The 13729-nt window shown below is 43.5% G+C and overlaps 1 protein-coding gene across 1 annotated transcript in view; it reads right to left on the bottom strand.

Annotated features, from left to right (window-relative positions):
* The window catches only part of itpr2 (inositol 1,4,5-trisphosphate receptor, type 2), a gene marked incomplete at its 5' end in the record, with an annotated part of 59623 nt that overhangs the window by 38042 nt on the left and 7852 nt on the right, over positions 1-13729 (bottom strand). The window contains 22 exons of the mRNA XM_080002812.1: positions 1018-1104; positions 1714-1881; positions 2224-2389; positions 2672-2729; positions 2942-3065; positions 4737-4924; positions 5094-5241; positions 5360-5507; positions 5597-5848; positions 6019-6201; positions 6727-6846; positions 7000-7172; positions 7665-7823; positions 8324-8465; positions 8580-8740; positions 8830-8929; positions 9246-9397; positions 10575-10619; positions 11219-11314; positions 11943-12089; positions 12235-12318; positions 12426-12524. Coding sequence (XP_079858938.1) covers positions 1018-1104; positions 1714-1881; positions 2224-2389; positions 2672-2729; positions 2942-3065; positions 4737-4924; positions 5094-5241; positions 5360-5507; positions 5597-5848; positions 6019-6201; positions 6727-6846; positions 7000-7172; positions 7665-7823; positions 8324-8465; positions 8580-8740; positions 8830-8929; positions 9246-9397; positions 10575-10619; positions 11219-11314; positions 11943-12089; positions 12235-12318; positions 12426-12524 — 3000 coding nt within the window. The remainder of the gene's footprint in view (positions 1-1017; positions 1105-1713; positions 1882-2223; positions 2390-2671; positions 2730-2941; positions 3066-4736; positions 4925-5093; positions 5242-5359; positions 5508-5596; positions 5849-6018; positions 6202-6726; positions 6847-6999; positions 7173-7664; positions 7824-8323; positions 8466-8579; positions 8741-8829; positions 8930-9245; positions 9398-10574; positions 10620-11218; positions 11315-11942; positions 12090-12234; positions 12319-12425; positions 12525-13729) is intronic.

Here is a 13729-nt window from a genome sequence, read left to right on the forward strand (position 1 = left end):
CCGTGTAGAGGCTTGTAACTCTGTACCCCAGAACCTCAATGGCCGCCCTTCAAGAAGAGTGGGGGGCCAGGCCTCAGCAGACAATAAGTCGACTTGTGAACAGCATGAGACGTCGTTGTCAAGCTGTAATTGATGCTCAAGGCAACATGACAAGTTATTGAGACATTGTCATTTTTTGTTGTGGTAAACCCACCACTGTTGTTGGCTTTTGTTTCAATAAATTGTTTGAAATGAGAAAATCACCATTGCATGCTTCTACTTAAATGCCCTACTTTCACGATATAATATTACTGTAGTGTGAATTTTTTACATTTTACATCAATTTCACCCGAAAGCCAAATATCCCTATCTTTTTGTGAGTAGTGTATATATCTATATCTATATCTATATATATATATATATATATATATATCTATATATATATCTATATATATATCTATATATATATATATATATATATATCTATATATATATAGATATATATATATATCTTCTTTTTTGTAGTTTCAGCTGGCATTTCGTACCTGCGTGTTTTGACCCTGAATTGCGTGGTTGGTACACAAAATGCGTGCAGGTTGGCAGCTCTACCTGCCTGTTGGGTTCATTATTATACCAGGACCATATATTATGCGCCCGAGGTACAGGACATTGTGTGAAAGTGAACCCTATGATGTATTTGATTATGCAGATTATTATGTGAATTGGTGGCAAAATCTAGTGAACCTTTTACTTTCTTTATTCAAATATAAGCAGTTAAAAGAAATACGTTTTGGTTATTCCACTCAATGTATGGGTTTATGTGAACAGTGTAAGTCCTTGCAACAGTTGACGACTGAGACTGACCTAGATAAGAACAAGCTCACGTTATAAAATAAAAGGACAAATACTGTGCCAACATACTTCTATACACTTAATATACTTCTCGGCACCCTTTAAAAATATGCAGTCTGCGGTCAAAATTGTTACTTTACACAGCAGGCCAGGGTGAGCAAGGTATACCGATTAAATTTCACTTACCTCCTTGACAATGTTGTAGTTGTTTGCTTTGTTGCTGTCGATGTGAGGCTTGATATCCCCATCCTGCACCGGGCTCAGAACAGCCTCCTGCCAAACACACGGACCAGGAACAAAGAAAGAAAAGAAAAAGCTTTAAAACGCTATATTTTACTCTATTTTAAGAATGAAATCACTGAGGGGCATTACTGAAGAGGGGACAGTATACCTGCATAACAATATAACTTTACCTCGAGCCTAGATCACACTTTGTATATTCTGTATAATCTGGTTTTCTTAAGACTGTTAATCTTTCTTTTTTTGTGCTTCTTGACTGTCTGCACTACAATGCACAAACCCTTACCGAGACAAATTCCTTGTATATGAAAATGCACTTGGCCCAATAAACAGGTTGTGATTCTGATACAGCGAATGTACTATTATATTGTATATGTCAATGCATTATAAGATGGTTGGTGAGTAGCCAAATTTTGCCAGAGCTATAGGTGGCTATACTCTTACCTGTGCACACTCTCAAAGACACTATTGAATACTGTTATTTTATGAGTGGTTTCATCTTGGGCCAAAGAATCATTCACCATCATTCATATCCCAATATCAGTTGGTTGTTAAATTACATGTGATATCAAAGCATTGAAACATAGTGGGCTGCTGGTGATGAAAAACAAGACGTTTTAAAGATAGGGTTTCTGACGGCACCTCGCCATTCTGCTCCTTGGTCTGCCTGCTGCCCAAGTCCTCGCTGCTGTAGCTTACGCTCTTCTCCACCCACAACTCGGACTTCTCCACCGTCAGCCGCAGCTGGTCCAAGTCCACCTTGATCTGCTTGTAGTTCTCCACGTCTTGTTCTGACACCAGCAACTGAACCTAGGGGCACACACACACACACACACACACACACACACACACACACACACACACACACACACACACACACACACACACACACACACACACACACACACACACACACACACACACACACACAAAAAACAAGGGCAACTAGTCTCCATTGCTCTTGATTTATTTTTTTTTTATGTTTAGTGTATTCATTTTTACATCTGAGTTGAGACAGAGCCCCAGACAGCAAACCTCATTACAGAAACTGATATCGAGACTAAATAATCATCACCTCACTTCAAACAAATATGAAATTCTGTCAGCGCTCTAATTAGTCGTTCCCTTCACGCACCACCGCCGGGCATTTACCTGTTTAAAAGCCTGCAGAACCTCGGCCCTCTGGCTGAAGTGTTTGAAGATGAGCTGCAGAGAGCCAGACACCAGCGGGGGGTAGTCCTGCATGATGAGGTGGATCAGAACCCTCAGGAATGTCCGACCGCCCTCGTCATCGAGCTCCACCGTACTGAGTTCTAAACTGAACACACACACACACACACACACACACACACACACACACACACACACACACACACACACACACACACACACACACACACACACACACACACACACACACACACACACACACACACACACACACACACACACACACACACACACACGGTTTTTCCAAGTATACGTACACCCTATGTAATTGGAATCTCATTCTTTAAGTGCAGTCAGGTACGACTTTGGGCTTTCTGGGTGTGTACTGGAGAGCGGCGGTGGCTATATTTAACGAGAAGGTTTCACATACCTCCCTGCAAACATCGTCTCTGCTTTGGATGCAATCTCATCTATGTCTGGCTCTGAGGCTGCAGAGAAAACAACAGAGTTGACAGAAAGGTTTACAGTTCAATAAAGTGCTGCTTAGAGTAAGTGAGGCAAGGCGAAAAAAACAACAAAAAAAAAAAACAAAAAACTCACATTCACTGCAGCAGAACACTAAAGTGGAGGCATACGCTGTAGGAATTGAGCAATCTCTCAATACGTCTTTGACAGAGTCTCAACAGGAATAAAGTCTTACTGGTCATTGCAGGGACATCACTTATGGAGACGGAGTTCTCACACACGTTCTTTTCCCCAAACTCCTTTTTGTAGATGGACAGCAGGTAGGTTATCCTATAATCCAGCCTCACACTCAGGATGAACTTGAGCAGAAAACAGAAGCATCACCATAGTCTGTTATTAAATTGACACGCATGAAAAATGATATGGTTGCAAAATGCATAGGGGTGTCACGATTCTTCAAATTCACGATTCAATTGGACTTTTGATTGAAACTTTTGCATGAGCGCACATGTGCGTATATGTGTATTAGCATATGTCTGTACATAATGTTTGTGTGTATATGTATGTGTGTATCAGTACATATGGCATAGCACTGATGGCAATGTCATTGTAAGGCCCCTTTCACAGATAGTTCCCGGTAAATTACAGATAACCTTTCCGGCACCGCTAGTAAGCTTCACTATTCACACATGCAGCTATGTTCAACAGTCCCGTCTTGCACCTTTTCCTACATGCCATGACAATGCCGGAACAGATAGGGTGAGGGCAGTCCAGCAGAAGTCACCTTCTCCTTCACTTGCGTGGACAAAAAGGATGTATGTGGACGTAGCACGCAAATAACCCTCTTGAATCTTGAAATAAAAATAAATATGCCTATGAAATAAATACGGAAATAAATAAACAACGCAATAAATATATAAATAAATGTAAATATAAACGTGTAAAAATACGCCCGACGGACCGGTCGGAGGCCGCGGTGCGCCCGAGCCCCCACACGCGCTGGTCTTCATTCTGATTCATGGGATCTTTCATCACTTTAATTGCACCCCGGGGTTTCATGAGCACGGAAAGTGTGAAAGCTAAACTCCTGCAGCGCACACTGCAGGTCTGGGCCGGCGCTGCAGTGCAGGTGCAGTGTAGGTGCACCTGCGCTGAACCTGCGGACAGTCGCATACTCACTCCCACTCCCATTTGGAAAACAGTGCAGTTTGTTTTTAATAAAGGTTTTGAATAGGCTATTTCAAAAAACAAACAAAAAAAAAAAACTAAAGTTTTTGATTTTACTGTAGACACAGTCACATAGGGTCGTCATTTAGTCGGCACATTTTAACATCCCTAGTTTGCATATGTGTTGAAATAGCATAAATGGACTGTAAATTAAAAGGTAATGAAAAAAATTCGGAGACAGTGCCCCTCGTGTGCATTGAGGGATGCGGAGCAGCGGTCCCTCTGCAACTCGTCCAACTCCGAAACAAATTTCATGAAAGTCAGTTCAGAGCCGGGTGAGCTGCAGTCAACCCCACGAGGGGCCCACACCCCCCACCCCACACACTGCATTTGTTTAGAGGTGGATCTTGACCACCCAAATGTGGTAACCAAGTCGGACAATATTGGCCACAAAAATACGGGGAGAATGCTGAACCTGCTTGTGATTTAGGAGTTTGAAATCGAACACTCATTTCAATTAATTTTGAATTTGAATCGTGAAACCCCGAGTAATGCAAAACATTTTATATTGAATGACGTCTTTATATCATTGAATTAAACAATGAAATCAACATTTACTTCACACACACACACACACACACACACACACACACACACACACACACACACACACACACACACACACACACACACACACACACACATATATATATATATATTTTGCTTATTATTGATGAATATTGTAGATTCAAGAGTAACATTTTGACACCAACATATTACACTGGGCTGAAATTAAAAAAATACAATAACTGTCACCAAGAAATGTCACCAAGAACAAATCCCGACCACTAGGTGGCGCTTACTTGTAAGATCTCGATGATCCTCAGCTTGGTGTCCATCACCATAACGTCCTCATTGTCAGGCATGAGATGGCCTTTCCCGAGCCGCAGTGAAGGAGGGCTGTCAGGGAGGCTGTGCGGGACCCCTCGACTCATCACCATCTGGGTCATCATCTCCCCAACGCCGTGGATGGTTCGTAACACATTGTTACCTGAAACACGCGTTGACACATTGCAGGCTTGAGCCACGAACGTCGCGATGATGAACTCGCGCAAATTCACAGTGAAATCTCTCGGTGTAAACCAAGGATGGTTAGCAGTAAATAGAGGGGGAAAAGCTTAATTTTGCTTGAATGTTGTTCTATAGTTGAGGTTACTGACCAGCCTCTGGGCTTTTGTTCAGTTTGTTCATGTAGGTGAGAGGGTGCTGGACGATATCCAGGATGGCCAGGAGAGTGCGCGTGAGACGCAGCAGCTCACTGAAGCTATAGAAGCCAAAGTAGACCAGGTTACGAGCCAGATTCACCACCTGGAGGGGGAGGGACACAATTCATTTCCAAAGCTAGCCAAGTTTTCAATAAAGAAGCAAAGGTTTGATAGATAATTACAAAACAGTCTAAAAACTTATCAGGTAATACTTGCAATACCTCCAATGTTAGTTCATTCTTTTCTTTGTCCCCGAACGGAAAAGGTTGGCTGACCACGTCCTTGAGGTATTCCTCAACAAACTCCATGGTGGGGGCAAAGTTCCTCTTCATCTCATCTCTTGGAGAGTCTGTGGCATCGTACTCGTACCTGTTGTTTACACACAACCCCCCCGCGTGAGCCCCTCCGTTCACAGTCTCAATCAACACCCAAATCACCACCCAGCAAGAAAGACTCACTCGTGGATGGCGATCTTGGAGGGGATCTCGGTCCAGAGGCGGGCATAGCGCACCGGCACCACGGCCTCTTGGGGGTCGCGATCCACGTGCATGTGCAGCATGAGGCGGCAGAAGGAGGCTCGCAGGTTGTAAGGCAGGCAGTCGTCAAACATGCAGCGGAGGATCAGGTCCACAGGCAGCTGGCTGGACACCTGGTTAATGGCCAGGTACTGACGGTCCAGACACATCTTTGCAAACAGGTTCAGTTGGTACCTACGGAGGAAGGCAGAGGGGCAGGACGGCGGAGGTGGCGAGGACAAGAAAAGGAGAATCTGTGAGGAGAGATTTGACGTAGCGACGGTAGGGGGGGAAAGCCTGTGAAATTGTTTTTCTTTCGGCAAACCCTCTCCGCCAAGAGAAACTTTCTGAAACCCCGTCATCACCTATAGTAGGTGATGATGTCCATGTCCATCTTGTGATTGCCCTTGGCGTCCTGAGCCAGGTGGCGGATGGATTTGCCGTGAGGCTCCTTGTTGCCGTCGATCCAGTAGAGCCAGACCTCCTCCTCATCCATATCCTCCTGCAGCAGGGAGGATTCCAGGGTGGTCTCGACATTCGGGATTAGCCTGTGGAGGAGGAGACAGCACGGGGAAAAGCGAGTGTGAGATATGGCGTGCATTTTAGAAATGTTTATATACATCATATCTAATATCTCTCTTGACAGAACACTGAAATGGTTTAAATCTTCAGGACACGTGACGACATTCAGGCTGGATGAAAACAGTTCATCTGATAAGTAACTAAAATATTCAGTTGCTCTTAGTATTGCAATGAGCCTAAGAAAGCCAAAATAAAACTGTACACCGTGATGTGGTTTACATCATTACAAATATTAGGAACGGAGATACACTGGAGTTCTGCTGCTGTAGCTACTACAAAAAAGGTCGACTGGAAGGCCTAAGGGGAATTATAAGACTCTACACGTCCTGCATTAGTGTTGTTAAGGTAATTTACATGCAAGTACATAGGATAGCAGAGAGCGACTTGTAAGCGGAGGAGCAGCCCAGTTATCTTGGGAACTTTTAACACGCAGGTGGATGAACTACTCCACTAAGTTTCTAAACTTTCTGAAAAATCACTGCAGGACTAACTTGGTCTGGATGAGGATGTCTGCGTTGTTGGGGTTCAGCATGAATTTGCAGATAAGTTCCTGGGTGACTGGGATGGCGGTATTATTGGACACACAGAGATCAGAAAGGTAGTCCAAGAATCTGCAAAAAGGGAAAATAATGTATCAAGAAAACAATATCTCCATTCAGTACACATTGAACAAAAAAATAATAATAAAAATGTACTGCAGACAACGCCAAGATTCTGTTTTTTTTTTTAGTACAACCTTGTTCTACTCGAGTCAACTCTCTGACCTGGGCTCTCTGTTGCGTCTGAGCAGGTTGACGAAGGTCTCAATCTCTTTGGCCGTGATGTGTTTCTCCAGCAGCTTGCGGTTGTTGTGCAGAAGCGCCGTGATAGTGTCTTCAGCCAGAATCTCATAGCCAATCTGTGACTGCATGATGGAGAACTTCTTGGCGATGTATTCCTGGGAGGCAGAAGAGTCCCGCCGTCAGGAAGAAAAGTGGAAATATTCCAAGAAAGGCCATGAAGTGTCAATCTCATCCCGTCTTTTAAAGAGAAACTGCACAACGCGCGTCGAGTATTAAAAGTCACAGCTCAAAATCTGACACATTTTATCCATATTCACTGATGGACATCCAATGCCAAAGGTTTTAAATTAATCTAGCTGGAGTTTGACCTCAGGCCTAATGATTACAGCCAGCGTCTTGTTTCGTTGGCGTCACTCAATTTGGAATTATGTTCCTCGCTGAAGGGCAGTGAAAGAAAATCTGCACTTCTACAACCCGTGTGGGAATCTTTAACTCAACTCAAAGTTTTGATTTTAGTCGCAAACTGCTTTTCTACTCCTGGGAGGCCTTCGTGCCTTGTCATTGCCTTGTAATGATGGTGGTCATTTGCTTAGTGTCCAGTTCTCCTTCTGCGTTAAAACGGTGGGGTGAGAAAAGCTCTGACTTGCCTGGTTCTTACGATAGTCCTGCTGGGAGTGGCGCAGCACCCTGTAGCACAGCCTCAGCATGTATTTGAAGTGAGCGTAGCGCTGGTCACCAAGGTCCTCCAGCTTCAACATGGGGCCGTCCCCCTGGTCTGTGAACGGGGCCATCAGGATGCCGAAGATCTAGAGAACAGAGGACCCCCAAAAAGAAATGAAGCGCCCAATATGGGCATTATGGAAGAATTGATCTTGGGGAAATGTACAAGATGGCAATAAATATCATGGACTCAAAATGCCATGTTAAAGAACCCAAATGCAGTCAATTACAACTGAACTAATATCGGTATTTTAAAGTATGTAATCAGACATAAAAATCTAAAACCTTCAGCATGTAGCAGCACTACATCTTCGAATTACCAATGGCAGTATAGTCACTAATAACCCCATTCTAATGCCATTACACCTGCCGTAATGTCATTACATTTGTTTCAGTCATTAATGTCTGTCAGACAGCCTCAATGCACAGCAGTTGAGCCTGATCTGCATTTTGTTGCAGAATAATGAGTGAAAAGTTTAGACAGCTGTGTGTGCGTGCGTGTGTGTGTGCGCGCACGCGCGCACACACACACACACACACACACACACACACACACACATACATACGTGCGTGCGTCATTGCTGACCTGAGCGAGGATGTTTTGTTCTCTCATAAGTTTCTGTCGCTCGCGGTTGGGTCTCGAGATGGCCACAGATAAAACATCCTGGCCATTATTCGGCACCGCGCAGACAAAGAAGACCAGCTCCTCCAGAAGCTTAGTCACAAACCTGAAACAAAAACCCAGAGCGAGATGAAATCAAAAAATAATCAGAACGTCTGCTTGGCGGTGACGCGTGCTCACTCAGCTTTCTGCTATTCCCCCCCCCCCGATGTGTGTGTACCTCCTCTCGTTTTGAGCGATGTTGCCGTACTGCAGCTTCCTCACGGTGGACTCGAGGACCTTGCTGGCATCGTTAGCAAAGTCCAGATCCCTCACTTCAGACAGCGGCACGGAAACTATGGCGAAAGCCTCCTTGTCCTCTTTTGTTGAGCAGGTGCCAATCTATAGTGATATTAAATAGTGGGGTTTTTTTTAAACATACCCTTAAAAAGCACTCCTTTGATTGTGTGCGTTTATGTTTGCGTGTTGACCTTGAGCATGACAGGCCGTTCCTCCTCTGTGTCGATGGGAAGGTTGGTGCTGGTCACCCAGGTGTTGGTGCACAGGTGCCTCAGTCTCACGTAGGAGTTTCTGCGGAAGCAGACATAGCTTGACGATGTGACGCTTTACCATTTCTCAGTAAATAGAAAGACACCAGAGGAGTCCCGAAAAAAAAAAAAAAAAACATAAGAGGGGGAAAAAAAAGTCCCGATACTGATCTTAACTGGCGTTGGAAATAGGTTCAAGGTCTTAAAAAAAAAATAAAAATCAAGGTTTTTGGGCTGATCTTTTTTTCCCTCCCCTTGCATAATATTCCAACAACTACATTTATTGTTACGGTAGTAGCACAACAGCAGAGGCAGGTTGGTCGCTGTCTGGAGGTATTTCTTCCCTGATGCCGACTGACCTGGGCACCAGACAGTCGGCCCTCTGCAGGGTTGTGGCATCCAGTTCAAACAGGGAGGCGATGTCGTTCCCATGGGGGACGGAGACCAAGGTGAAAGCAATCTTGTCTGCCGCTTGGCGCTTCCTCTTGGAAAACACAAGGTCCGTCTCATTCTGCAGCAACACGGCGATACATCACAGACACGCACGGAAAACAGAAGTTGTGGTAAGATTTTTCGGGTGCTTGAAACTTAATAAAAAAATAAAAATACACATATAACTTATTATACGGGAGAATGTTTTCTATTGGCCAATTCTGAACATGACTACTGAAGACCTCACTGGAATTTGTGGACAATTGTCACTCGGTGGTTGTGTTTTTCGTCTCCTCAAAATCTTTCCAAACAAATGTTGGGTATCATCAGGCATCATTGTCATATTCAAAGCAGCCATCCGATTATTCCATCATTCTCACTCATTCATTGATTCTTCCAAACACGGGGAGACACAATGAAACAGTCTTACAAAGGAGGAAAGTATCTGACTTGATTCGGTATGTCCACATCACACAGGATTAGCTTGGAAAAAGCTTTGAAGGTGTTTTCGTGCCAGAGATGGGAGTCACATTACACACTGCAGTAAAACGGTTGGGGGGGGGGGCGCTGTGTTAATGACCACAAACGGTCAAACGGGTTAATTTCTGTGGAGGCCCAGATCCGCCGCGCTCCATCCACTCTCTCCAATCTCCTCCCCTCTGGTGACTCACCCCACCAGCTTCTCCTCGCCGAGTGGAGCCGAGCAGACAGCACGTCTCACCCCCGCCCCCCACCCCCTCTCAGAGGGCACCCCTACACTGAGACGTTATGTAAGGAGCCCCCAGTGTGTCTGAGATCCAGCATGTGCATGCAGGAGCGTGCCGGCGTGTGCGCATGCAGCTCACATCGGAAGAATATAAATGCGGAAGGTAGCCGAGAGACGTCTGGATACAGATTCAGATTTTACAAAGTTTTGCAGCCTTTGTGTGTGTGTGTCTCTCTCTCTCTCTCTTTATACAATGTGTACTTTGGGAGCCGCATAACCGCAAGGAGAAAGCGGCCTGAAGTTTGGCCCCCACTATTTCACACTGCACAGATAAACTTACAGCTACACACTACACACTCCCTGCTCGGCTCTCAGTCCTCTTTGTTTCAGGGAGAACGCCGCAGTCAGTCAGGTGGCCTTCAAGACATACTCCACTTTTACTGCCCGGAGCAGTAGATGTCTCCGATTGTAAACGTACATATTTGAAAGCACCCCCCCCAAGTGTTTTGTTGATTATGTGAAATGTCAACATGGAAGGTGTTTTACTCACCTCTCCCTTGGGATCCACGTTATCCTCCTTGAAATCTGGGTTAATCTGCAGAGACATTTTCACGCAAACGAGTCATTTTGTTATTGACTGCTTAAAAATAACCTAATGAGATATTTCTCAAAATCAAAACTATTTTTTTTTTGATTCTCCTACATGAAGTCATAGAAGAGAGTCATACAAGTGTGAATACTGCCACCTACAGCACATCTTTATACATCTCAGTCATAGGATCCTCAAGTTTTCCTCCTAAATGAGTTTCACTATTCAAAAGGTGCATGGTACAAGGTACAGGTAGGACATGATTAATGATAATTAGTGAAATTTAATTTTGATGAGGGTACTTATCAAAAAGAAAGCGCTTAGACATAACTGCTTGAGCTAAATAAAGATCATCCATTTACAGACTGGATTCTATATCTATTGTAAAACAAGGTAGTACATTTTGTTTATTTTTCAAAACAGAAATGAGTTTGTTTGTGCGCAAGTAATTTAACCACCATAAACTCTTTCACAGCAGATAAAGACAAACAAGTGCTTGTATCGGAGTCAACAATCATTTGAAATACAATATTAATATATTATAATCAATATATAATACAATAAATACAATACTCTTGAGCCATAATTGAACTTGTCATATTTACCTCAGCAGCCAGATAGTTCCCAGTTGCCAAATGTTTAAAGCGGAAGAGACTATTCCACTGACCAGCGCCTCCTCGACAGGGGTCATAATGCACAACCTGCCCACAAAAAAACAGGTGGAGGATGTAAAACTTGTGTACAATACTTGTTCACGCTTTTTTCATTTTTTTCTTAGCTTTGCAATTTAGACTCGAGGGAAAAAAATATTTCACACAACAGCGACACTCTGTCACAATGACAAACCTTTTTCACTCTTATCAGGAGTTATCGGGTTATTAAAGCTGCAGAGTAAACACGAGCCGAAATTAGGAAAGTATGAGCAGAACTATTCTTTATAAAGTGCTGTCACGATCATGACATCTTAGTTGATGAGTACGTGTTAAACAAATAACTGCAATTAACATTTAAATTGTCTTATGCCTCTATAATAGTATAAGTCTGTGATAGTGTAACAACCCACATCCACATTGGACAAAGAGCCATTTATTAGCAGTGAATATTGAAACACATAAATGTGGGTCGACCCTCAATTGATGAAATTAATTAAAAGACGAGTACTTTGTTGAGAACTTAAGGGGTTATTCAAGGGTATCAAAACAACTACACATTGGACTGCACATGGTAAACCTGGCAGACAAATAAAGACTCCATATATCAACAGCTCTGTCAACCTACTCCTAACCAGTTGATGTAGAAGGAGACAAAGGCCCTCTGTGTTTGCAGTACCTCTATTTCCCAGAGTGCTTTGGAGCTGGTGGCGGAGGTGGCGGACTGCCGCAGCGTCGTCCTCAGGAAGACGTGCTGCTTCGTCTTGTACTCATCACAGGTCAGGAACTTTTCCTGCTCCGCATGGAACAGTCGGACCACGTCTCCCTGGTAGGAACAAAAAAAATAATAATAATAATAATAAAAACAGAAGGTTCAACGATGACAAAACTATTTCCGCTGCAATGAGTTCTTAAACGTTTGTCATACTTCGATCTTTAATCCTAGAGTAAAAGGTCATGGTCCAACATACCCCCTTTAGCACATCCTCCTTGTAGTCACTGAACTTCATAAACAAGGTGACCTTCCAACTGGTGTTACAGTTGACGGCGTTCACCTACACGCAACAACGAGACGTGGCGAAAGAGAGGGAGACGGTATTACCACAAAAAGTTGTACGTTGAGCAGAAACATGTAGAAGAGTTAAGATGCCAGATAAGCCACCTCCTTGCAGCCCGGGTTGTCCAGAAGCTCGATGTTGCTCGCATGAAGAGGCTGCCCTGCGTTGACCGGCATCAGGACCACCTTGTCCCCGACAACCACCTGCAAAGTCCAGTCCATTTACATTCAAGCATGAGACGCGGGACCAGACCGCTGCAAGAGGGACTAAAATAATAAAAACTCCCCGAGGATCAGGAGTTGGTCCATGCAAGGGGGAACTGTATAAAGTCGGCATACATTTACCATTTAAAGGAAGTACGTGGTTGCAACGTGTGCAACAGCTTAAGGCTGACTGCGTCCGCAAGTGAAAGTGCTGAGGGTGTTCATTCATACAATGTGAGTCTAGAGCTGTCACAATTATTACATCACCGTCTGACCGCACTATTCTGCGCCGATCACGTCCATTTTGCTCAATCATTTGATTCCATTTTTTTATGTTTTCGTCTAAACATCAGGGAGATTTTCTTTTTTGCCAATACAAGAAAATGCATTTCTTCTAGTCACGTTTCCAACAGTTGAGTTGAGGAAAATTGACTGTCGAGCCTAATTTTTTCATCCTCCACTGCTCAATGCCAATCAAAGTCTCTTCTTTGTGGATGTTTATTATAGCTCGTACTATGATAGTGGCATAAAATGAATGGGGAAAAAAGACAATTAAATTCTTCATCGTTATTATTTGTGGGATTATTTATCAGCTAAAGTTTCATGATCATGACAGCCCTAAGTGAGCCAACACAAACGCAGCATACAGTGAAGTGCTTGCCAACCTGAGGGCGCTTTGTCAAACCTTCAAAAATCTATTCTCGATCAAGCTCAATAACACTGCAGGATGGGATTTACTCAGCCACACGCAAGCAGACTATAGCTTTCAAGTTTGGTCCATTCCACTTATAACAATATTGCTCAAATCATTAGTTACTAAATTAGGGAAGGAATAGGTTAAAAAAAATAAAAAAAATTGACAGCTCACTAGATTCTTTCATTGCTCAACTCCAACTGTCTACATGCAACAAAAGACAGGTGCAAACATGCATTAAAACCATAGTCAGCATCTTTCCTGAAAGCAAAAAAACAACATGCACAATCAAGAGCAATACCTTCAACCAAACGATGCTAAAGCAAAAAGGGGAAGGACAAAATCAGAGATGTTATTTGAACAGGAAATAACAATCAACGTAACAAAAGAATTAACTATTAATCACATCATCTCTGTCATAGGCGTCGGCTTCACGCCACAGGTGCATGAGCACGGTCTTACTGTGAAACAGAAGATAGGAGGACACTCCAGTTAGCCAGAATGCAACGGC

The sequence above is a fragment of the Zeus faber genome, assembly GCF_960531495.2.
Source record: "Zeus faber genome assembly, chromosome: 6".
Classification (NCBI taxonomy): domain Eukaryota; kingdom Metazoa; phylum Chordata; class Actinopteri; order Zeiformes; family Zeidae; genus Zeus; species Zeus faber.